Here is a 23,828-nt window from a genome sequence, read left to right on the forward strand (position 1 = left end):
CAAAATGAAGGAAATCTCAGTGTGCGTTTCAGACAGGAATATGGTTGATGTTGCGTCGCCTCCTGCCAGTGTCCAACATTTATCGTGAGCATTGAAGGTATAAAGGCTTATAAATTAGCGTTTGTAGAAACAGTTGATATTTTTGAGACTGGAAGACCATTAAGAAGGTAAAAGTTTTAGCTTCTTTCCACTCATCTGGATTGACGCTGAGAGTTTTATTCTGTCGCTAAGATACCTACAGGATACAATGTAAAGAGGCATTTTCACCCTCAGTCCAGTCAATTAAAACTCTTCAGAGCCACAAATGTTACATAAACTTTCTGGGGGAAAAAAAGAGATGACTATCTACTTTTGGAATTTTATTATCCCAGCTGGCTTTTACTACTGTATAGGTTTTCCTTTTTTATTAACACAATTATTACCAAACACATCAACCCATTTAACAATCCTGGAAAATGTTTGGTACAGCACACAGTAGTCATCTTTATAGTATAAATATGTAATGTAATAAAACATTTTGATTTTTTAAATTTTGTTGTAAATAGGCTCCAGTAACTTTTAATCAAAGTAGATTTTTGCTGCACCCAAATCTTAATTTGTTCAACTTGACTAAATACAGAAAGTGTTATCCAAGTCTCTAAGGGCAGACTTATTTCTTTTTTATGAATTCCAGACAAATTGCAAACTAGATATCGTTCTTAAGAGAAATGTGTAAACGCAGTGCAGAGATTAAAGGAACAGGGAAGAAGTTTAAATTTGCAGCCATTATCCTTTATAATTTGGAATTAACGGACAGATTTATTTATTATGCTTGTGATGTAAAACCCTAACCACTAGGAGGCGGTAAGGCTCCACAACGTTGTTTGCCAGGGTGATTGTCACGTGATTCAGTCAACTTCCTGTTTATCACTTGTTTTGTGCAACTCAGACCGCTGGACTGTCCTGTTGGACCTGTCGGTCACATTAACTGCAGCCGCGTTAATTTCGTGTGAGAACTATTTAATCTGGCCCTGTTCGTCGTCATGGTGATGTTTCACTGAGCGGGCTTGGAAGGATCCTGGAGATTTCCTGATTTCAAATTCGGAGAGGAGCCCCGAAGGGATAGTACGGGTTTTCCACAGGAATAGAAACCAGACTAAAAACATTAGCCTCGATGTGCAAAACTGGCTTCACCGAAACATTACTAGCTCTGTAGCTGCGTAGCTAACCCCAGGACCACCGGCAGGTTGCCGCCTGCGGCCCGACAGCGGCTCGTGTCTTCCTGGGGTGGAGCTGCTCACCGCTGCCGTGAATTCAGGACGACCGCCCGGCTCTGGCCCCCTCAAGCGGGCAGTCAGGAAGAAGCTCGCCGGGAAGGGATGGCCTGGTCGGTCTTCCCGTTCCAAAGGACAGGGCTCTGCAGTCTTTGAAGGAGGACGAGTGCGGCTGGAGGCGACCACCGCGGCTCGAGACGCCATGATGGCCGCCTCCCCCTCCGCGGCCGGCGGCTATACGGTTTCCGGTCTGTCGGTGAGAAAGAGCGAGCAGATTGCGGATCTGATCGATCTGTTCTCCAAGACACAGTATCGAGCAAAGGAAGTCAGTCCTCGGGTAAGATGTTTTCCGATTTAGAGTTGGGTAATAATTAGTTACATTTACTCAATTACATTTACTTGTAACATTTTGGAAAAACAAAAAACTTTGTGGAGTATTTTTTACTATACTGTAGTTTTAACTTTTACTTGAGTAATTTTATTAAGTATCGCTGCTCTTGAGTAAAATTTCTGGATTCTTTACCCACTGAATGAAGAACAACAAAAATTCACCTGCAGTTTTTATTAAAGCTTCGTATGCTTTTTTTTTTTTTTTTTGAAAGAAACTGATTTGGATTTTTTTTTTTTACCTGAATTTCTTATATGTTGTTACTTATGAATTACTATTTCCGTCCAGTGCATAAAATACCAACATTTCCACATAAATGTATATTTTAGTCCAGGGGTGCCCAAAGTCGGTAGTAACAACCTCCTCAGCAAGTCAATGTCCTCCTTAGGTCCTCTAATGAGCCATCATTTGATGCAGGTGTGCTAAACCAGGAAGAGAAATAAAACACGCAGGAGGCCGCCCTCCACGACTGACTTTGGACAGCCCTGTTTTAGGCCATCTGATGTAATTTATAAATATTAAATGATAATTTGATCAATTAGTATTTAAATAGACGTTTTACTAACTACTTTTTGCTTTTACATGAGTTAGAATTGTGTTGAAATAACTACTTTTACTTAAGTACAATTTATGGGTGCTTTACCCACCTCTGATATTAATTCAGCATTATGTTACCCTGTCCCTCCTCCTCAGGTGGAGGCGATAGAGAAACGATGTCTGGAACTGTTTGACAGAGACTACAAGTACAGCATCATCTCTAATTCCAGCGGAGAGGTCTGCGGCCACTACCCCCGCCAGATCGTTTTCCTGGAGTACGAGTCTACAGAGGTGGACAGAGATAGAGACAGGTTCGTCCCCCGTCAGAGAGCAGCCAGTGTCTCTGAGGCAGAGGGAGGAAGTGACAGCTGTGTAACGTGACTTTACACTGCTGCAGAAACGGGAAACATGCAGTGATTCAACAGATCCTTCTGTCTTATCGCTGACTGTTGGAGCAGCGACTGTCTCTGCCAGCACTTGGCTTATGTGCTCACAAAATCTTTCTCGCCATAATATTTTATGGCTGTGTTTTCCCCTTCCTTTGCCTCTAAAACTACAGGCTGCTCTCAAGTGGAGCTCAATGAACCAAAAAGCCAGAGAAGCTAACACTCTGTAGCATGTATGTACTTCTGATACATACATGAAGTTATGCAAGGTACAGAAACTCCAGTAAAAATTTGACTTTCATTTGGAAAATAGAAAATCTATCACTTTACAAGCTGTTGAGAAAACAATTTCTCACTAAACTGAATTAATTTAGTGAATGACTCACAGGTCAGGCCCAAGGCATATGTGAGTTAAGCGACTGCCTAGCATAAAAATACATATATACTTAAAATAACATTAAATAATACGAACTAAATGCTACCACACAGTCACACAAATATTGGTTGATCTCTTCCTGTTGATGGCTGCTCGCACTTTTTGGGGAAAATATTATATATCATGCAAGATTTCTTGTTTACTGTGAATTTAGTGTTTATCAGCTGCTGTTACTTAAATATCACTTTGCATTTTGAAATTTTTTTTTTTTGTTTATTTATTTTTAGTTCTTTCCTCCTGTAAGGTTAAAATTAATAGACACTGCTGTGATGTGAGATGGTTAGAAAAGATGCTAGTAGATGACAGCAGGTATGCTACACAAATAGAGTAGCTTAGGAATGATGAAGCATGTGGTGTTGACATGTTTGGTACAGGGGGCCCCCCAAATAAAAATCTGCCCGAAGCCTCAGAAAGGACTGGACCGGCCCTGGAAACTAATTTTTCTAACTTTAAAGCAGAAACATTAAACCCAGAAAGTCTCTGCTCCTTGTAAACTCGCAGAAACGGCTCGGTGCTCTCTGACACGTCTTCACTTGTTGTCTTAGAAACCAGATGTTTACATTTATTTTTTCAGTGTGCTGGTTATAGAAATATTCTAAATTTCCTCTGATTTCAGTTCCAGAGGTTGTTTGGTCGTAATTGGTTCAGGATTTGTGTCATGACTTAGTAACTGCTGCTGTATTTGGGTCTGATTAGTTCTGCTCCAGAAAAAGCTTAACTTTTCTGCTGAGCCTCAAAGGGGGCGCTCCTGTTTGGTTGTAAAAAGAAAAAAAAACAATAACTACTCATTGCAGATCCATCTTCTACTGTTCATTGTAAGAAAAAGGACAACAGGAGAACATTTAATTGGATGTTCCCATGACAATGCGACAGGTCCTCTCAAACAGCCCAACCTGCTATCGACCTCGTTGGTTTAAAAAACACTGAAAATTTAGGATATTTAGTAATGCCACATCCTGCTCATGCAGACCACCAGCTTGGTCACACACTGCTGTGGGACGCTGCAGCCCAAATGAATTTAAGTCCAGTTTAGTCCAGCTACTGTATCCTCACAGAATTATGACGCATGATGAGCCTCTTCCATTTACTGACAGACTGAGTTAAAGAGCAGGTTTTGGTGTGTGCGTGTGTGTGTGTAGGTTTGAGAGCACGGTGCAGATCAGCAAGCTGCAGGACCTGGTGAGCAGAAGTAAAATGGCTCGCTGCAGAGGGAGGTTCGTCTGCCCCGTCATCCTTTACAACGGCAAGGTGGGTTTGTCTGTCTGTCTGTCCACGGTGCTTCTCCTGTGCTCTGTGCTGGATGTTTAAAATCAACGCCACGAGTGAAACGTGTCAAATTCCACCCAGAAATACTGGACATACACCGGGCTCTTCAGGTCGAAGAGTTTTATTTTTTTTTTATCAGCTAGTCTCTAGGAAACGACGACCTGGCCTGTTGCTAGGCAGAGTAGCTGTTTATTCTCTGATTTTCTTTCTCTGTTTGCAGTTCTTCATCCACTCTGTGTTTCTCAATATTTCTTCACTGTTCTTTTGCTGAAAATAAGTATCTCCCCCCCAGCCCCCAAGCAAAAAACTCTGCAGTTCTTTAGAGTTCGGCCCCAATTCCTCTGATACCCCTTAAAAAAAAATCAACGGTTGTTCAGATCTGTTCTCGTCTAATCAGGTCTGTTTTCCTCCCTGCAGCACATTTGCCGCTCAGCCACCCTGGCAGGTTGGGGGGAACTGTATGGGCGGACGGGCTACAACTACATCTTCTCAGGTAAAAAAACAAAAAATAAACAACCTAAAAAAATGCTGCTTTTTCATACACATAACCCAAGCGGGGAAGTTCTGCAGAAAGATTGTCGGTTCAGATTTCAGCTGTGAATAGTAGGAGCAGCTGTTCCTCCATGTTTTAACCGCTGAAAGCTGCCTTCAATCATTTCTTCTTCTACTGTTTGCTCTCTCATGAGAGAGACTTTTGCTCCCTAGCCTTTTAGTATCCAACTCTTCCTGGTGTGTCTGCAGGGGGCAGTGACGACACCTGCACCGAGCCAGAGGAGGTTCCCGAGGACGACCCGGCAGTCAGGTGACGACAGCAGCTTATTGTCTCAGTCTGACTTCACTAAGAGAGAAACCCTTAGCGAGGGTTTCTCTCAGGTTCGCTTCATGAACTGCTGCCATTTCTCCTGCTGCTTAGGAACGGCGAGTCCCAGCTCTTCGACAAAGTTCGAGGTCATGACATCAAGCTGCTTCGCTACCTCTCAGTTCGCTACATCTGTGACCTCATGGTGGAGAACAAGAAGGTCAAATTCGGCCTGAAGTAAGCCGCTTTCCTCAATAACTCTGGCATCGTTTCTCTTTCTACCTCTAGTGTATGTTTTCTTCCAGCTGACCAGCCGTGCATCTTGTCTTTTCTCATTATTTGGATCAGAGCGTATTCCCAGTTCTAGGAGTTGTTGTCACTGACATCTTCTGTTGTCGTTGCCTTGGCAGTGTGACGTCGTCTGAGAAGGTGGACAAGGCGCAGCGCTACGCCGACTTCACCCTGCTCTCCGTGCCTTACCCAGGTGGAGAAAGTAGTCAGGATTCTGCTTTGAAAGCTGAAGTTTCCACCTGTTGCTCAATTTCCTCAAGTTGGGATTTTACCTATTAATCATATCAATAAGTCGTTCAATAAATGAGAATATAATTGTAAAGATTGTCTTCCAGTTACTCCAGTAGGCCTGTCACTATAAGCAATACGTCATTTAATTGCATGATAAATTAAAATGTTTTAATTTACCATTTATTTTCCCTTTCTACCAAAAACTGGGTAGCAAAAGTCTAAACTTATACTGTTTTTTGAAGGATAATTTTGTTTACAGATACTTTAATTAATTTTATTTATTTATTTTGAGTATTTAAAATATCTTCCAGTTCCAATTGTTTAAATGTTCATTAGAATATAAAGTTTAATCTTTGAGAATGTGTTTTTGCATTATTGTTATGCTGTTGCCATTATAGTACTTGGAAAAAGATCTCAAAACAACAATGTTATTGTTTATTGCAAAACTTCAGGGACAATTTATTGTCCAGAAAATTTTCGTGGCAGGCCTATTTCTACAGATTGTTTTCCACTATTTTATTTGAGGTAATTACGATTTTCTGCTCCCAGCCAATAAAAATGTCACATTTAGGGTCAGATTATTACATCAGACTAATAAGAATCATGTTTAATAGTTTCTTAAAGAAGGCTGGGGGGGGTGAAGCTTGGCGTCTGCTGGGAATAAAAGTCTTTCTCGTTCTTTTCAGGCTGCGAGTTTTTTAAGGACTACAAAGACAGAGACTACACAGCGGAGGGCCTGGTGTTCAACTGGAATCAGGTACTGGTTCTGCTCCTTCCCCTGGCCTGGTGTGTGCTTGGGACGAGTGGTGATGTGCGTGTGTGTGTGTCTCCGTTGCCAGGACTTCGTGGACGCTCCCCTGACCATCCCCGCGCGCTTCACTCAGAACCTGAACATCGACTGGACTCGGTACCAGGTCGGCTCTCCTCAGCGCTCTGCCGCTGCTGTTGCTTTCTCTTCTCTGGTGTTGGGGTTGGAGGCATTTTAGTGCCATGTAGTGGCCAAACTGGGAAGGGTCTGAGTAAGCAGCCTTTGTAACTTCACAACTCGATCTCAAATGAAAATAAAATGTATTTGTTTTTGACTTAAAAAAAAAAGTTTAAACTTGTAAGTGTAATACAAACAGAGGGATAGATTCTGGTTTTTATTATTCAAAATGAATAAGTAGCTTATTGTTGGCTTTGATATTAACTGTGTAAATGTTATAGCTTAAAGATAATACAACGCAACATTCAGTTTCCCAGAAACGGAGAATAGACCAATAAAATGCTCTCTTATTCTAGTTTTGTTTAGTTTTGACCAGAGTTGGCTAGTGACTAGGTACATTTACTCAGTAACATTTTTTGAGCAACTCTTTTGAAAAAATGTACTTTTAGGAGTATTTTTACTAGACTGTAATTTTAAGCATCGGTACTCTTACTCGAGTAAAATTTTGTTGAATTATTATGGTTTTTTTTTTAATTTTTTTCTTTTGCCTGATTTTGTAAAATCTTTTTGTTATATGAATTATCGTCATTCTGTTCCTTAAAATGCAAAAATTTACACATTTTTGTTTTTTTTGGGTCTGATTGTCATTTTTAACTATTAAATGATAATTTGATGAGTTACTTAGTAATTGAATATACTTTTTTACTTGAGTAAAAATATGTTAAAGTAGCGCTACTCGTTTTCATGAGGAAGAATACAGACTAGCGCCACCAGACCAACTACTGAGAGCAGATACTGACTGTAAAGTACCCAATCAGAGGGCCACATTTCTCTAGTAATTTTTTTTTTTCCATGAAATGTCATATTCTCATGTTTGATTTTTAATTGCATGAAATAATTCAGTTTAATTTTTAATGATCAGAAAAGGAAATTAAAGTTTTTTTAGACTGATTATAGAGGCTGATGGCTGTGGGCAGGGAAAATTTCCTGTAGCAGTCTGTATTACAGCGGTTCTGGGGAAGCCTCTGACAGACGGCATGCATGTTGTTGCATGCTGGTGTCATGAACTTTAAAATAGTCTCACTTTTTGAATTGGATTCCAAAAATCAAGAACTTCCTATGATATTCCTACTTATAGAGACGCACCTGTTTGTGACAACACAGTGCTGAAACTTTCCAAGTGATAATTTAACCACAGAAAATATTTTCAGTGTTTGATTTTCACCAAGCATGTCTACCGTTTGTAATTCTAGAGTGGGTGAGGAAGAATAGCGTTGGTTTGTTTAAAGCCTAGAGTTGCAGAAGGGGCGCAGAGACGATTGTTTTCATTCTTTGATGTGTCTGTGTGTGCATGGACGGATCCAGTCGTGGGACCTGGTGGAGCAGACCCAGAACTACCTGAAGCTGCTCCTCCACATCATCAACAGCGATGGTAAGGGAACCTGTGGCTGCAGGGGGTTGGTTGGGTCTGGATCGGCTGCGCTCGCATCCGCTCATAACCTCACTTTGGGGTCATTCCCACGACATTTCAGTTAATTTCCAAACAATCCCAGTAATCCAGTTTATTGTTCAAATCACTTCAACTTTTCGATCAAAGGGAAACCCAGTGGGGCGTTCAGTCGATGACGCCAGGCAGTCACTGTGGGCAATGACGGCAACAGTGGTAGAAGTTTGATCCCACCACGCCCGTCTCTGTTGTTGTGTCCCTTGGGCAAGACATCTTGCCTGCTCTTGGTGGTCAGAGGGCCCAACAGGTGGCACCGCAGCCTGGCCTCTGTCATACAGCGCCACAATGACATCTCTTGCTGTTAGCGAGTCGACTTCTCGTCTGCTGAGCCGTACCCTCCCCTAGCGCCCCACTCTCTCTGAAGGGTGACCTTTGGGTCATTGAGGTTCTGGTGTCCATCATTACCATTCTGCATACGTGGCGACTCAACTGACTGTATGACCAAAAGCAGCCTCTTCCTGTCAGAGGAGGAAGCTGGTCAGTTTTACCCTCTGGATGATGCGCTGACCTCCCTGTGTTGACAGTGTTCCAGATGGCTCAAGTTTGTCCTCGTTTCTTGTCCTAAAAGCTCGTCTCTGAAGGGTGTTTTGTGTTTCAGATGACAGCGGGCTGCTGGTGCACTGCATATCAGGCTGGGACCGAACGCCGCTGTTTGTTTCCCTCCTCAGACTCTCCCTGTGGGCAGTAAGTCCTCTCCTCTCTACCTGTTGTCCAATCACCCCAAAAGTTGTCTAAACCAGTGTTTTTCAACCACTGTGCCACGGCACACTAGTGTTCTGTGAGTGATCGTCAGGTGTGCTGTGGAAATTATCCAATTTCACCTACCGTATTTTCCAGAATATAAGCTTCTAATTTTTTTTGCCGAACATGTGGCTTTTCTGTGGATTTTTCTTCAACCACCAGGGGGCTCTTTAGCAGGAAGTGAATCATTGGAAGTCAAAATTGGAAATCAAAGAAGAACGCGCTAAATTTAATTTAGAACAAGCACATGATAGCAGCAGGCACGACGGAGAAATGTTTTCAAACTCCTATGATGCAGCTTCTAAGTTGAGGAGTATCGATCTGGCAATACAGGAGGGAAATGGAGCCGCTGCATGTAAACTCGGCATTAACAAAACCGGACTTGGAGACGGAGAACTGCGTCCTTAGTATATCCAGGAGTTATTAGGACGCAGCCCTCTGCTGGGTCCTTATGGGAAACCGAGAGCGGCAGAGATACTGATGTATGCAAGTTTCCAAAGGGGGGTTCAAAAAAATTGAAGGTATGGTGCGCTCATAGTCCGGAAAATATGGTAATTGGTCTTACAAGATGTTTTGAAAACGAATTATCTGCAAATAATGTCATCTTTGAGTGTCTTTGCTATAGTAGTGACTAGCGGCGTAATCATGTAATGTTATCACTAGATTGCAGTAGGTGCAGAGCATTTTACATTAAAACGAGAATTTTTACAACACAATTTTTTTGTGACACTGTTCAGGTGTATTTTTGAAGTGGACGTGTTAAGTGCAATTTAAAATTAAAAAAAAGTAAAATATGATCAAAATAAATTTTTGTGTTTATTTAATTCCTATTCAAGACACTTTGATAAGAATGACTATATGTAATATTGGCAGATACAGAGTATCTTTGTTTACATTTTTGGTTGGTAGTGTACCTTGTAATTTTTTCAATTAAAACGATGTACCTTGGCTCAAAAAAGGTTGAAAAACACTGGTCTAAACTAAATAACCCTAGATCTGCTGTTCTCAAGACAATCTGATTCTGTTCCACAAAGTGATCAATTAGCATAAAGCTGAGATTTGCTGTCGTCTTCACAGGACGGTGCCGTGCACGCCAACCTGGAGCCTGCTGAGATCCTCTACCTGACCATTGCTTATGACTGGTTTCTCTTTGGGTAAACCGATCCCTTCATCTGCACCAGCAGCATAGCGTAGCAGCAGTAGAAGCTAGCAGCTGAATGGTACCTCAGCCAATCAGAACATGACTGAGAGAAAACACAGTTAACAGTTGAAATAACAGCAATAAATGCAAATTGGAGAGTAGTAGGAGAAGAAAGTGAGAAGGTTAGGTTGTTCTAGTTAATATGTTAGCATGAGCTGCCCATTGACGTTGCTGTCTGCTGTTTGTCAGTGATGTGGTTTTTTTATTTTTCCAGTCACATGCTGCCAGATCGACTCTCCAAAGGGGAAGAGGTATTCCTGCTCCGCGCCTCTAAACTCTGCTTCCGGGAGTTTTCTTTCTGTCTGTAACGCAGAATGTTTCTCTTCCCTCAGATTTTCTTTTTTTGCTTCAATTTTTTGAAGCACATCGTCTCAGAGAAGTTCTCTGCTCTCAGGAAACAGAGGTGATGCCCGCTTTCCTCTCTCTCTGTTTCTTGCTGTCTGAAATCTGTTGTCACTGTGACACATTTCTGTTCATCTTTGTCACATTTCAGGAGGAAAAACTCCCACTTCAAAGAGAGTGACTTCACTGTGGAGGACCTCTGCCAGCTGAGTACGTCCACCTGCTGTGAAACATGACGGCTGCCGCCGAACCCTAGAGACACGAAGGAGTCCTTAGTTACACAGCTGCTGAAGGAACCTTTTTTCAATTTAAAACTAAATTATTTTGAACAAATAATACAAAAATAGATCTTTGACACAATAAGTAATATCAGATTACATTAAAGAAAAAATGGTAGACCAGTGTATAAATATTACAAAATGGTAACCACAAACATTCAGGTTATTGGTTTTACTCAAAGGCCTAAAGTAAAATAAAGTATAAAAAAGTGAAATATATTTATACATGAATAAATTAGATGTGTAGTTCCTGCACAATAAGCAGTTACAAGATTAAAATAAAAGTACAGCTCTGCTTAGGGCTTTTGACTCATAAAGCTGGAAAGAAATGTGATCTGGGAAAAAAATCTATAAAATAATGGTACATTTTACTCTACTCAGACGGTATTATTTTCCTGTATTAAAGGGTCTGTTACAACTAAAAAAAACAGTATAGCAAAGGTGTCTGCTTAAAAGATGGTTTTTGTTTTTCCACGTTTCTGATTATTTAAATGAAATTTTTCAACAGAGGCAGCGTGTGTTGACGAGTAAGTTTCTTTACATGAAGGGATTTTTCCTTTCACTTTTGCTAGGATTATAATTAGATTGACTACACCCATTTCATCTAAAGAAAAGGTTGAACTCTTAAAGATGCACGATGTTGATAAATGTTCAACATCTTCACCGCTACACTGACAAAAAGAACAGTAGTTGTTGACATTTGGAAAGAAGCAACAGATATTCTTTTTAAATGGATGATATGTGTGTAAAACGTAAAATCAAAGTTCCCGCCGGTATAGAGCATTAGTGACGCACTGATGAACCTTGATGTATGAAGACTTTTGTCCAGGTCTAAATGACGAGTGGAGGTTGTTCCCTCCCGTGCTTCCTGTTGCCATGGTGATGAAAGTTCCGGTTCTCCTGCTGTCCTCAGGGTCCAGGGACCGCGGCAGCATCACCAGTCTGAGCAGCGACTTCTCCCTCATCACCGAAGAGCTGGCTGGAGCCTCCTGTCCCAACGCTGACCCCGTGGACCTGTTCTCCGGCCACCCCCAGGCCTCCAGCGGGTCAGCCTCACACACACACTCGCATGTTTTCATGACCTTCATTCAGGCAATAAATAAGTTAATCGCATAATAAGTTAAAATGAGCTCAGTAACTTCCAGTTGCGTCATTCATCGTTTCTCTCTTTTATCTCTGTTTCCACTGAAAACTGGATGGTAAAAGTCTTCAGTCTGTGCATGCTGAGCTGCTGTCTGGATGTCAGTGATAGAAATGTATTTATATTTTGTTCCCAGGAGGAGAGCGCCTGCCTCCTCTCCTCCGATGGTGTCCTGGTGTAAACAGAACCCTCTGGATGAGACTCTCTCCCATCCGGCCAACGAGGCCAAGTCTTCCAGCTCATCCTCCTCCAACCAATCAGACCACGGCGTCACACGCTCCGGCAGCAGCCCGTTGGCTGTCCCCACAAGAGGGTAAGTGTGGCTATGGAACCAGTTGGTTTTTAGATCCACTCTGCATCGGGGCTCTGAATTTTGTATGATCTCCTACATTTGCTGGCCAGCAGCTGCTCTGCATCCTTGCAGCAGTGTGGGGCTCAGACAGCAGCTTCACACGTGGCCTGTGGGCAGAAGTCAGGCATCTGCAAGAACTCTGATTGTTTTCACTGCTGAAATACGCAGTGACGTGACGAGCTTAGGGACTGTAGAAAACCCCCAGGTTGTAATCTACCTGGTTACTCAGAGAAATGGCATCAGGGCGCCGTAAAGCTGAACAGGAAGTTGGTCAGGGGTGTTCATTTTAAAACACTCTGGCTTACTTCACTGTTCTGCTGCTCTGGGACCTCTCAGTTCACTTCAGCCTCCGTCCATATTGTCTCCATCCATCTTCCAATTGGACTACTATTTAAACATGCGTTGTTATAAAAACTAACTGGATGATTTAATGAGTCTTTGATACTTTCCTCTTTCGATTCTTGTCATTTCTTTTGAGAACGTGAGCGTCTCTGTCCTATGATCAACCCATGAAAACTGCGTGACCTTCTGCTCGCAGATGCACTATATTGCCAAATGTTTCTGTGCCTTCACACGCATGAACCTGACTGACATGCCGCGGTCGAACCACAGGATCTAATACCTGATAGCTCCACTTCTTGCAGCTAGAACAGGTTTTGTTCTTAAAGGGGCGGTGTTATGCATTTTCCACCCAGATTGCGCCATTTTATAGCACAATCAAGTAACTGTTACCTTGAGTTGTTGTAAAAATGCTTTGACTTAAAATAAATTTTACTTTGTAATTCAGCACTTTGGGCCTCTGTCTCTTTAAGAAGCTCTTACTCTTGCCAGCTCTCCTCCTTCAACACGTCGTCACAACAGCCTTTCTCCATTGTGCCTTTTACAGCCGTTCTTGGGATTGTTGCCGTGAGAAGTATCTTGTACAACGAGCTCAACAGATGCACAGTTCCGCTAGATGTTTGCTAATTGATGCTGACTAGTCTGAAGGAGCTGAGTGGGTAAGGACTGCAGCTCCTAAGAGGTACTTTGTGAGAGCAAATGTTTAGGGACTCTAAACGGTTGCCATGGGAGATTAAAGGATTTTCCAAACATGTATGAAAGAATCAAGACAACATTCCAAGTATGTTTTTGATGAGGGAATAACTTTAAAACATGACAGAAAGCTTAAAAAAAGTCCATTTGACATAATGCTGTCCCTTTAATGGAAGTCTTTCCATAAGGTTGCGAGTGTATTTCTGGGGGTTTTTAGACCGTTTTCCTCTGAAATGTATATGTGAGGTCAAACACTGATGTTGGATGATGAGCTCTGGTTCACAGCCCCTGCTCCAGTTCATCCTCAAAGGTGTTTTATCTGATTGAGGTCTGGACTCTGCGCAGGCTAGGTACTCTGAACTCATAATGTTCATGGCTTTATGGACGTCATTCCCAAACTATTCCCTAGCAGAACATGAAACTGTCCAAAACGTCTTGGGGAGCTGAAGCATTAAGTCAGGAAAACGCTGTTTTTCTAGCACCTGCTGCTCCCTTGCAGGTCTGTAGCTGATGTCTTCTGAACGTTGGTGATCTGGGCTCACTCTGCAGTGCACCACCTTCTGACCGTGCTTCATGTTTGGCCTGCTCTTCTTCCCAGTCCCTTCTACTTGCTTCTAACTCTCACTTATGGCCGCCTATGGATAGGATGCTTTACGATCCCATCACCATCCTGCGCTCTGAACCCAACGTGAGCCGCTCATTCACTACTGTTGGTAGAAGCAGTCTGGAACACCTGAATTCAGTGATACGGAGGGGTGACCCAACACTTTTGGCAATACAGTGTATTATTTATTGGAGTCAATTCCATCGTTGGATCATGGACAGATTGTAGTGAATGTGTTTGAGTGGGCAGCGTCCTGTAGGACTTCCTGTTATAAGGGTCAAATTTGGATGTAGTTTTAGTTCTATTCTCAACGTTTCTCTGGATTTAGAGTTGGTGCTCAATCATTGGCCAACATTCATTGCTAGCAGACAACTTTTAATTCAAGCCAACATCAGTAAGAAGGTTGTAGCTGTTGGTTTCTACTGACTATGATGCCTGGATGCAGACTTTAACCAGCGTCCTGCTTAGTGAAGATCAAGTGGTGTGAGACTGCTTTTTCCTAGAGGTTTGCAGTCAACCTGTTAACATTAGCACTGTAGCTAGTGATGAGTTCTGTCTAACCTTTCTGGTTGTGTTGCCTTTGTGTGTCAGGTTAGCAGCAGAGTACTCCAGATCAGGCTCCTCCCTGTCCACAGAGTACGGAAGCTGGCAGATAGTTTCCGGTTGTGGCAGCATCCACGACCACGGCCACTTTTCTCAGCCGATGGCCTCGGTTTCCTCCAACTCGTCTGCTGTCACCTCTGCCTACGATTCCCCACTGCCCTTCAGCTTCCAGGACGAAGGGCCCAGTGGGCGGACGTAAGTTAAACCGGAACAGATGAAAGTTTTGGAATGCAGTTCGTGTAAATTTTAGCTAGTGAAATTTAACTATAGTACCGCATGTCACAGAATTTACACATGAAATTTGAGCTACTTTTAAATTCATCTGTCTTTCTGGGCTCAGTTTAGTCCCATTCCAGAGGGAATGATGGGAGCTTTCTAAGTGCTTCAGGAGGAGGAGACCGGAAAATGTTTTTTTGTTTCATTCAGTACTTTTCATCTTTCATCCAAAAGGCTTCTTCAGTTCTAACTACTGAAGAAATAAGTTTGTATTCAGGAAACTAATGGTCAGTAGAAGGACATTTATGTGTCACTTGTGAAATTCCATCTACAATACGCTCAATGTTTGGATCACTGTCGTCAGACAGTCCAAGCAAGTTCCTAATGAAGCCATGTGAGACTTCCCAAGGAGTGAATTGTTTTAAAGCCAACTGGGGAGGCAAGTGAAGGCTGTAGAGTAGGTGTTGGAAAGATAAAACCTGAGGTTACCACTTGTTTTTTTTTGTGTGTTTTAATATAAACCATCTGTCCCCCCCTGTCCAAAATGTCTCCAAACTAGAGTCCCTTGTCCTTGAGGGGTAAATGGACAGCTGAGTGGTTGACCTGATGGGTTTGGTCTTCTGTGTTGGACCATTCGTATGAGTAACTGTTAAGTTTCTTTAACGTAGTGATCAAACCATTGCTCACTGCCAGAGTCTGAAAATAAACCAGAATCTACACCAGCTGTTTGGGGAAACGCTATGGTTACGGGTGTCAGGGTTTTAAAAACATACAGTCTCAAACTGCTAATGGTGCCTTCACACCAAACACGTGCTGTGCGTCAAGGGTGTGTGGCTATCATTTAAAATCTACATCGAGGCGCGTCGAGGGCTAATTGTGGCGCGTTCTGTGCATCTAGGGCGACACAGTTTGAAGCGTTTTGACACATCAAGCGTGTCCAACGCATCAAATGGGCCGGCAATGGAAAACAACTTGAGCAATTTTGACGCGCCCTTGACGTGCCTCCAAATGGACTTTGAAAGTAAACCAGATGCGTGAAACACTAGGTGTAGAGCAAAAATGTCAAGCGTCTGCATTTAAAGTGCAGACGCGTCGAACATGAAGCATCAGACGCGTTTGGTGTGAACACACCATAATACCTTCTGTTATGAAGGTATAAAACACGGGAGTGGCTGCATTTTTGCGGGTTGTGCGGGGTACACAGGAATGCTGTGCTTCCCCTCCCACACCTGTTGCTGCTTTCATTGTCTGTGAGCTGACCTCACTGCTCCTCAGACAGCCCCATGTGTAAAGCACACCGGGCCAAACGCCTGAGTCCGAGAAATGTTTTCCAAGCAGGACCTCGAGGCAGTCTGATTAAGCTGGCGTCTCACCAACGACACCCGAACGCCTCATCCTTCTCCAGCTGGCAGTCTGCTCCCACTGAGTAACGCAGCAGACACTCCCGTTTTACAGCGTGGGCTGGATTTGTTTTAGTGGCCAAGAAAGAAAACTTCGAGTCGTTTTGTTTTTCTGACACAAGAACCAGAACTTTTTACCACTAGCGAAACCTTCAGAGGTCTTCACCATAGGCTGGCGGGGCATGAATACTTTTCTTGGATGGAGCGGTGCTTTCCTGGGTTTAGTGGGTTCTCCGCCTTGGGGGACGGAGGTGGAAACCCATACTTGGAGGACGCCTGTGAACCTTCTCTCTCCCCCTCTCTCCACGCTGTGGGTCTTTTATTGGACAGTTTGTCCTAATTTCTTCTTCTTCAACCAGTCAGTTTTCGCCGAACAGCTTTGGTCGGTGAGTTAATTTTGCTGTAACGGTTGAACAGCAACAACCCTTACATCGTGTCTTCCAGACCTCGGCATTCTTCCTGTCTGCATCTGCTTGCTGTTGCTTTACTGGAACTCTGGTGTGTTTTCTTGTACTATTGGCCCAATGTTCGCCTCTCTACGCCGTTTCTTCTTATGAATTTCCTTGATCATTACCACAGGATCGCAGCTCAGTCTACTGCAGCCCCCATTCCCTGCGTTACTTCATAATTAACTCATATTTTCCATTAAATGCACAAAATGGAAACATAAACTTAAAAAAAATCATATCCTGTTTGGTTATTATGTTAACATTGATTAACTTGTCAGTCCTTGGACCACCTGCAGGTTGGTGTTTATAACTTATTATAATTACCGTACATACTTGAAAGAAAACAATTGAGGTTTATTGAAATGTTATGGAGAAGAACCATTTTCAAGCAATTTCTTGATTGAAAAGGACAAATATACGTTTGAATAAAAAGAATTTACTGCAAAGATTATTCAAAACCAAACTTTTTAAAGAGCAAAGTTCAACCCGAGTTGAGTCTTCATCAGTCTGATTTCACCACCAGGCAGCCGACTGAAACGCGAATGACTTCCTCCAAACTTATGGTGCGTTCACACCGAATGCGTTACACCCGTCCAAAATATGTCCGATGCTTCAAGTTTGACGCGTGTGCACTTTGAAGTCAGACATTTGGCGTCAGACACGTCAAAGTAGCTCCAGGCGAGCGTTGAGAGGAGTCTCCTTGGCATACATGTTCCTCAAATTCTTCAAGTCTCCTGCATATTTTGTCTAAATACAATGTTTTTTCAGCGTTTATTTAACGTGACTCAGTGTTTTTGCTGGATGGATTTGGACAGCTCAGATGGGGGGAAATATTTTCAAATGGTAAAAGTTATAACTTATTTGACATTCCAACTTCCTCGTTGATCCCCTTTCATTCAACGTCCTTTTCTGTTCCTGTCTTTGTAGTCATAACTTGACTAGCAAACAGCGACAATTAGTTTGTCCTCCATAGTTAATTTTTTTTCTGATATCACATGAGAAAATGCAACACTACGCCACAGAGCAGAGTCTCTGATTGGCTGACGCTCCGCGTCCAGTGGCGAAAGTTCAGATTTTCTAACTCCAGTGTTATGTGCGTCAAACGCTCAAAATGCTTCAAATTTCACCGCGACGCGCCATCGACGAGCCTCCACATAGACTTTTTGAATGTAAAATAAAAATGTGCCTGATGCTCAGAACGTATCTGGTGTGAACGCACCATTAGAACTGGGAAGAAGAGAAAGATCCAATACTCAGTCAGGGTTTGGAAGGCTGTGACCAGTGAGAGGTGGACTGCTGACAGCTGAAGGTTCTTCTGGATTCGTAGCTGGAGTTCGACACCAAACGTCTTTGTCTCTGCGGCGCAGCAGACTATGTGGGCAATGTGGGCAGTGTGCTGCGAGGGGGCGGGCAGGCTTGTTTTTGAAACCATGTTTTTTTTGTCGTCTTTTTTAATGATGCTTCAGGAGAACTGTGTTGGTTTATCTGACTCTAACCCTGTGGTTCTCCTGCAGGTGCTCGCTGCCGTCGGAGCGCCAGGCCCGTCTGGAGGCGGTTCGGGAGATCTTCCTGGCCGCCTACAGCTCCACCGTGGGCCTCAGGTCCTCGGCCCCCAGCCCTTCCGGCGCCATCTCCGGCCTGCTGGAGCAGTTTGCCCGCGGGGTCGGTCTCCGTGGCAGCAACGCCATCGTTTGAACTCTTCCTCTGTGACTCCATCCCCCAACCCCTCGTAGCTTCCATGTTTCACCTCATCCTGGGGCCAGATGCATAAAACAGTTTTGTGATCAAAATGGTTGTGTTTCACACAGATCAAGAAAACGTGTTCATGTACTGTTATCACTCGTAAACCGCAAGTTTCCTGAAATTGTACACACATCTATGATTCCATTTTTTCTTTTCAAATCAGAATTTGCTCTGCAGGAGCAAACGAGATGCACAGCAACACAACGCGACACTTCTCAGTGGTTTCTGTTTCCCCCTGCCGTGTGAACAAGCTCAAACTGGAGAATGACGCACAGCGTTGACCAGAAGTTGAGCTCCACGGTAAACCAGACCATCATCTAGAAGAACTGTGTTGTTGAAAGATGGCAGAAAACATCTTTTACAACTAATCCTGGTCCAAATGAAGCTTCGCTTCTCCAGTCGGATGTTTGGAACAGTGATGGAGAATTATCAGCTGCTCCATCACCACGGGCACGCTCATCCCTTTCCAGTCTGCTGCCGCCTTCACTCCGGCAGTTTGGTAACCAATAGCAATGATCCCCCATCCAGGAGCAGCCAGAGGTTTTTGCATGTTTGTGTGAAACACAAAAGGTCTCAAACGGTGTCCACATCCGATGGAAACATTATGCATCTGGCCTCAATGACGTGCCAACCAGCTCTGCTCAGGTAATACGCCCACATTGTATTTCCATCCTGGAGACGTTCTCTCGTTCAGGGAGAGGATTAGCTTCCTCCAGGCTGACTGACTAAAAGGGACGAAATGGAGACGAGCCTTTAATCCCCCCAAATCCCCACCCCAGTACTAAGAGTTCTGTCAGAATGGTTTTACTTTTCTTTCATGCTGCTATTGTTTCCAAAGCCAGTCCAGAGGGAAGAACTGTACTTCAGGTGGTTAGTGTAGAGAACAGCACTTAGTCTTCTGCTAGCTAGCTCTTAGAGTTCTGTCTCTCTTATTTGCTGCATTAGCTCACTTATTTTTCAGATTTGAACACAGCTCTGTTCGGTCTGCGTTGAAAAGATGAAGGTGCACGGCATTAAATGCCACGTCGTCTACAATGGCAGACCTGGCCGGAAAAATTACGACTTTATGGGGAGAATATTTCAATAGCTCATCCAGAGTTAAAATAAGAACTTCGGCAGGTAGAGGAAAGCATGTTGGGATCATACAGAGTTTAGTTCAGCGCACTTAAATTAAATCTTCAACATAATCTGAAGAGAAGCGTAACATGACATGAGACTGTGGCCTCATCTCATGTCTCTTTTGATTCAATAAGTTTGCATTTCTTGGCAGAATCGACCTCATCCAACATGTTCTGTGTCCAATTGAAACACCGTCGTCCAAGTAGAAATCACTCTGTCAGCCAATCAGTGATCCTCTTAGAAAAATCCTAGACTTTTTTTTTTCAATCTCTTGTGCTTGAGGAAAGGCCTTGGGTCAGTTCGCCCTATTTCTAGTTGTAAGCAGTTAGAGACGGATGTTTATCGAAACCAAGTTGCTGACTGACGCTTGATGGTTCACTGGTTTAGCATCGTCGTGTTGTGGATGTGCTTTGTCTGAAGTGTTGAAACCTTGAACTCCATCAGTGGGTGAAGCCAAACGAGTTCATGTTTTGGGTTTGCAAGAGGGATTTCTCACCTGTCCCTCCCCTCACCCCCACCCCACCCCTCTGCTCTCTGGGATGATGCAACATGCACCCCTATGTGTCCATTGGCTTCAACATTGCACGACTGTTCACCATCTGTACTCACACATGGCGGGGAAATTCCAAAATGTGACAACTGGCCTTCGACCCAGGAATGCTGTCATCTGCGTGTAGGAGGGATCCTCTGAATCTGTTTATGGTCATTGTTTTAACTGGCTGCCTGGCGCTGCAGCAGCTCCCTGTAACTCTGTTACCCTCTTCGATACGCCGACACATCTGCCTTTTAGCAGCTATGTGCAGATTAAATCACTGACGTCTGCATTTGTACCAAATTATGTCCAAACTGAACTGTTAAAACTGCCTTGTTTTCCATTGTGTTTAGCTTTGACATCTCGTGTGTAATTTCGCTCACAGGTTCAATGACCTTCAACTTTTTCTTTTTCGGATGTCTTTCATCCGGTACAGCCAGGACGAACTGACCTATAAACATCAAGCCAACGCCAGTCTTGTCTTATACATGTTCTCTGATGTTTTCTTTGGTCTGTAGTTGATTTTGTCAGTAAAATCAGTTTGATTAGATGTGTGAAGGGACTGTTCCCTGGTGGCCTTATCAAAATCTTAATAAAGCGCTTATCATGCTGGCCTCTAGTCAGCTGCATACATATCTTCTTGAGTCTAGATTATTGTTGAGTGGCAGTCTGGAGAATTTCATCTCGAATTCAAAGGCCTTCTTAATGTGGGTTGTTTGGGCTCCCAGAATGTTCTCAACACTGTGCCTTTAAGGTCACGCTCAGCAGACTGTACTTTTTGGACTTTAATTAAAGTTTTTAACCCTTCTATGTTTTATCTGGTTAATGTTTTTGCTCAACGTTGCTACAGTGTGGATGGCTGGTATACCTCAGGACCTTTTGGTTGTGCCTTCTATTTAACCTCAGCAACGTTTCCATCCCATCGTTGCTCCTTCAGATAGGACAGGTATTCTTTCATGGTCAGCCTTGTTAACTAGCATTGCTCTGTGTTGAGTCTTCCAGCCGACCCAGAGGACACGGGAAGAGGTCTTCTTGGTTTCTCCTTTGAGATCAATTTGGCAGAGTAATGCTTATTTGATGAAAAACAAATTGAGTTGGATAATTAAACAACCTTGGTTCGTTCAGTGATGAAAACACTGACCCGTGTTCCCGTCTGGAATCTGCTGTGAGTCTGTGTTTCTATATTCTGTCAGATGTTTGATGAATCAGTTCAAAGGTCTGGTAAAGCGGTTTGTTGTCAAAGTAAATCTAAAACGGAGCAATCAGTGTTCAGCTGGATCGAATGAATGTCTCAAAGTTAGATGAGCCGTCTCCTTGTTTCCCTGCTGGGGTCCAGCGCTGCTCATCCTCATTCCTACCATTTCTGTCTTTTGTGGCCTCGCTTTCAGATCCTGGAAGTGAGGCCTATCACAGAACACCCGCTGAAACCCAAATATTCAGAAATGGTGTTTTTATCTCGGCTGTCGACCGAAGCTCTCCATTTACCAGTCAGTGTACGTTACTATCCCCAGAGGTTGTGGTCACAACCTCTGGACAGTGGCCAAAAGAATGAGATCATGGATACAAACAGCCTAAATGAGTTTCCTCCTCAGGGTGTTTGGTCTCATGACACCCTGAGGAGTGTCTAGGGCAGGGGTGGGCAACTCGAGGCTTTGTGAGGCCAACATCCTGCAACTTTTAGATGCGTCTACTTCAACACACCTGAGTCAAATAATGAGGTCATTAGCAGGACTCTGGAGAACTTGACGGCACTTGGGAGGTGATTCAGCTCTTTGATTGAAGTGTGTTGGACCAGGGAGACATGTAAGAGTTGGAGGACCAGGATGGCTCATTCCTGGTCTAGAAGTTTGGTCATCGGGGAGTGACTCAGAGTAGAGCCGCTGCTTCTCCATGTCAAAGGGGTTAGGATGCCTCCTGGTTATACCTCTGGGTTTGAAGGAGTCCTAATCTGGAGGAGTTAGATTACCTCCTAACATGGATGAATCCTGGTTAGGAGGACGCCTCCAGGCCCATCCCACCAGGAGAGCCAGAGGAAGACCCACGACACTTTGGAGGGACGATGTTCCTCTGCTGACCTGCGAGGGAAGTCTGGGTCCATCTGCTTAGGCTGCAGCCCTTGTGATCCTAATCCAGATTAAGATGGAGCCGATGAATGAATCTCAACTGTTGTATGCTTCAAATCGTCTTGTCATTCATTAATTGTTGGGTTTTTCTTCCCAAAGTGGTCACATAATTGTTTTAGAATGAATTTAGAGGGTTGATTGAAATGCTGCATTGCACTTGTCTTTTTTTCATTATCTGTAAGGAAATGTTTGTTTCATTGTACAGATGGTGCATTTTAATAGTTTTTCTTTAAGTTGTATATTGCTTGTAATTGTTGCCAGGTGACAGGTTATGATGAAAGCTGAGCTGCATATTCTCAATAAAGAAACCAGACAAAAGTGTTTGAGCTTCATTTCATTTTTTTTTTATCTCGATCATGTAGGATTGAGAGTTTTGCTTCTGGTAATCTGCATCTAAAATATTCATTACACAAGAACTTCTGCCTATCTAAGCAAATATGTTGATACAAAAACTTAGAACTAATGCATCTCTTCAGAGCATGTTTTCAGGGTATGTCTGTATATCGTTCTTGTGGGCTGGTTAATCTCGGACACACACTTGTACCCAGGGGTGAAAGTAAGGGGGTACGGCAGGGTACTGCGTACCCCTAAAAGATTTAGTGGGGCTAAGCAGTACCTGCAAGAGAGGGGAGCGGCTGTCTGCTGTAAAAAATCAGTGGGTTAAACTGTGCAGCTGCGACTGCGCCCACTAATTAGCCGTGACTGATTAGTTTTTCAAGAACAATCTAAAACATGACTTAATCAGTTAATAATTTTGTTTCTCATTTCATATTGTTTCTGAACTGTCCGTGCTTTGTTAGAGCAGCAGTGCAATACGTGGATCGCAGAAGGTCGATCTGAGTCAATCTCAGCTTTAGGTGACAAACTGAACGCAGCCAGGAGGCTGAGAGCAGCACGTCCTCCTCTGACTCCTTATCAAAACCTTCATAACTTTATTAAAGAAGAACAACAATCAACAAAACGTGTTCAAATTAATGACACAACAAAAATAATCTCAGTGATTATTGTTTCAACAAGGTGTTGCGTAATTCTGTCCGTTTCGGTTCCATTACCAAAGTAACGAGCAGAACAGGAGTTTAAAATTAACTAATCAACCACCGCTGTGTTCAGGGAGCGTTTATTAATGATATAGAAATAAAAATCAAGCCTGCAAACCTAATATCGTAACGGACTGAATGTTGTGTTTTTAACATAATCTCTTGTCGGCTTGTGGAGCGCAGGAGGTTGCCATGTCAACGGGTGTGCTTAAATGACAGAGTGTAAAAAATGCGAGTGGTTTAGAGTTGATCATCTGTTCAGGTTTTACCTTTGCTGTGGCTCATTATAGCTTGTAGTTTCTGAACATTAAATAAACAAACTTGGAATAATTACCTCGTTCTTTGTGAATACAACAAACATCAAATAGCCTACGGTAAATATGTTTCATTAAGTATTTAACTAATTGTCTAATATAAAAAATAGTTTGGTGCTGTCAGGCGCAGAGTCTGAGAGGATTTTCCTTTATCAAACAATTTTGTTTTTTACCTCTTATTTAGTGGAAATATTGATGTTGATGAGACTTTCTCCAAAATATTAACCTTTTTCAACCTTTATAGCTCCACTGTTGAAAATGAGGCTCTAACATTCACAAATGACAGTGAAATAAAATCCAGTCCAACATCTGGTTTGAGGTGATTCCTCTGGAACCTGTTGGAGAAAACATATCCCAACTTCCGAAGATGAGCTTTTACCTAACAGAGCTCTGTGGTTCCTCCTATCAGTATGAGAGTCAGGGTGAGGAGGTGCCATGTTAGGAAGCTAACATGTTAGCTAACCCTAACCCAACAACAATAATAACCTCAGTAATTATTGTTTCAACAAGGTGTTGCGCAATTCTGTGTGTTTCGGTTCCATTAAAAAAAAAAAATAGCAGAGCAGGAGTTTAAAATTAACT

The 23,828-nt window shown here is 43.0% G+C and overlaps 1 protein-coding gene across 2 annotated transcripts; it reads left to right on the forward strand.

Moving 5' to 3' along the window:
• The first annotated feature begins 780 nt into the window (after positions 1–780).
• mtmr14 (myotubularin related protein 14) lies at positions 781–22,216 on the forward strand. Of its 2 annotated transcripts, XM_008410394.3 has the most exons (19): positions 782–1,590; positions 2,335–2,489; positions 4,140–4,248; positions 4,684–4,759; positions 5,008–5,068; positions 5,180–5,302; positions 5,476–5,549; positions 6,274–6,344; positions 6,427–6,501; positions 7,878–7,944; positions 8,618–8,703; positions 9,838–9,914; positions 10,176–10,212; positions 10,294–10,364; positions 10,455–10,513; positions 11,495–11,627; positions 11,859–12,035; positions 14,302–14,508; positions 17,893–22,216. In XM_008410394.3, exons 1-19 carry the CDS (start codon positions 1,456–1,458, stop codon positions 18,071–18,073), a joined length of 1,974 nt encoding a protein of 657 aa, XP_008408616.2. In that variant the 5' UTR covers positions 782–1,455; the 3' UTR covers positions 18,074–22,216. The 2 variants fall into 2 exon arrangements, with proteins under 2 accessions (XP_008408617.2, XP_008408616.2); XM_008410395.3 differs by lacking the exon at positions 14,302–14,508 and having other exon boundaries at positions 781–1,590.
• The last annotated feature ends 1,612 nt before the right edge of the window (positions 22,217–23,828 follow it).

This window comes from Poecilia reticulata, chromosome 5 (assembly GCF_904066995.2).
Source record: "Poecilia reticulata chromosome 5, P_reticulata-male-v2, whole genome shotgun sequence".
Taxonomy (NCBI): domain Eukaryota; kingdom Metazoa; phylum Chordata; class Actinopteri; order Cyprinodontiformes; family Poeciliidae; genus Poecilia; species Poecilia reticulata.

Excerpts from the sequence above, each read along its gene's own strand:
- mtmr14 (XM_008410394.3), top strand. The coding sequence starts at position 1,456 with ATGATGGCCGCCTCCCCCTCCGCGGCCGGCGGCTATACGGTTTCCGGT. Across the intron at positions 10,213-10,293 it reads GACTCTCCAAAGGGGAAGAG|ATTTTCTTTTTTTGCTTCAA; the intron begins GTATTCCTGCTC and ends CTCTTCCCTCAG. Across the intron at positions 12,036-14,301 it reads TTGGCTGTCCCCACAAGAGG|GTTAGCAGCAGAGTACTCCA; the intron begins GTAAGTGTGGCT and ends TTTGTGTGTCAG.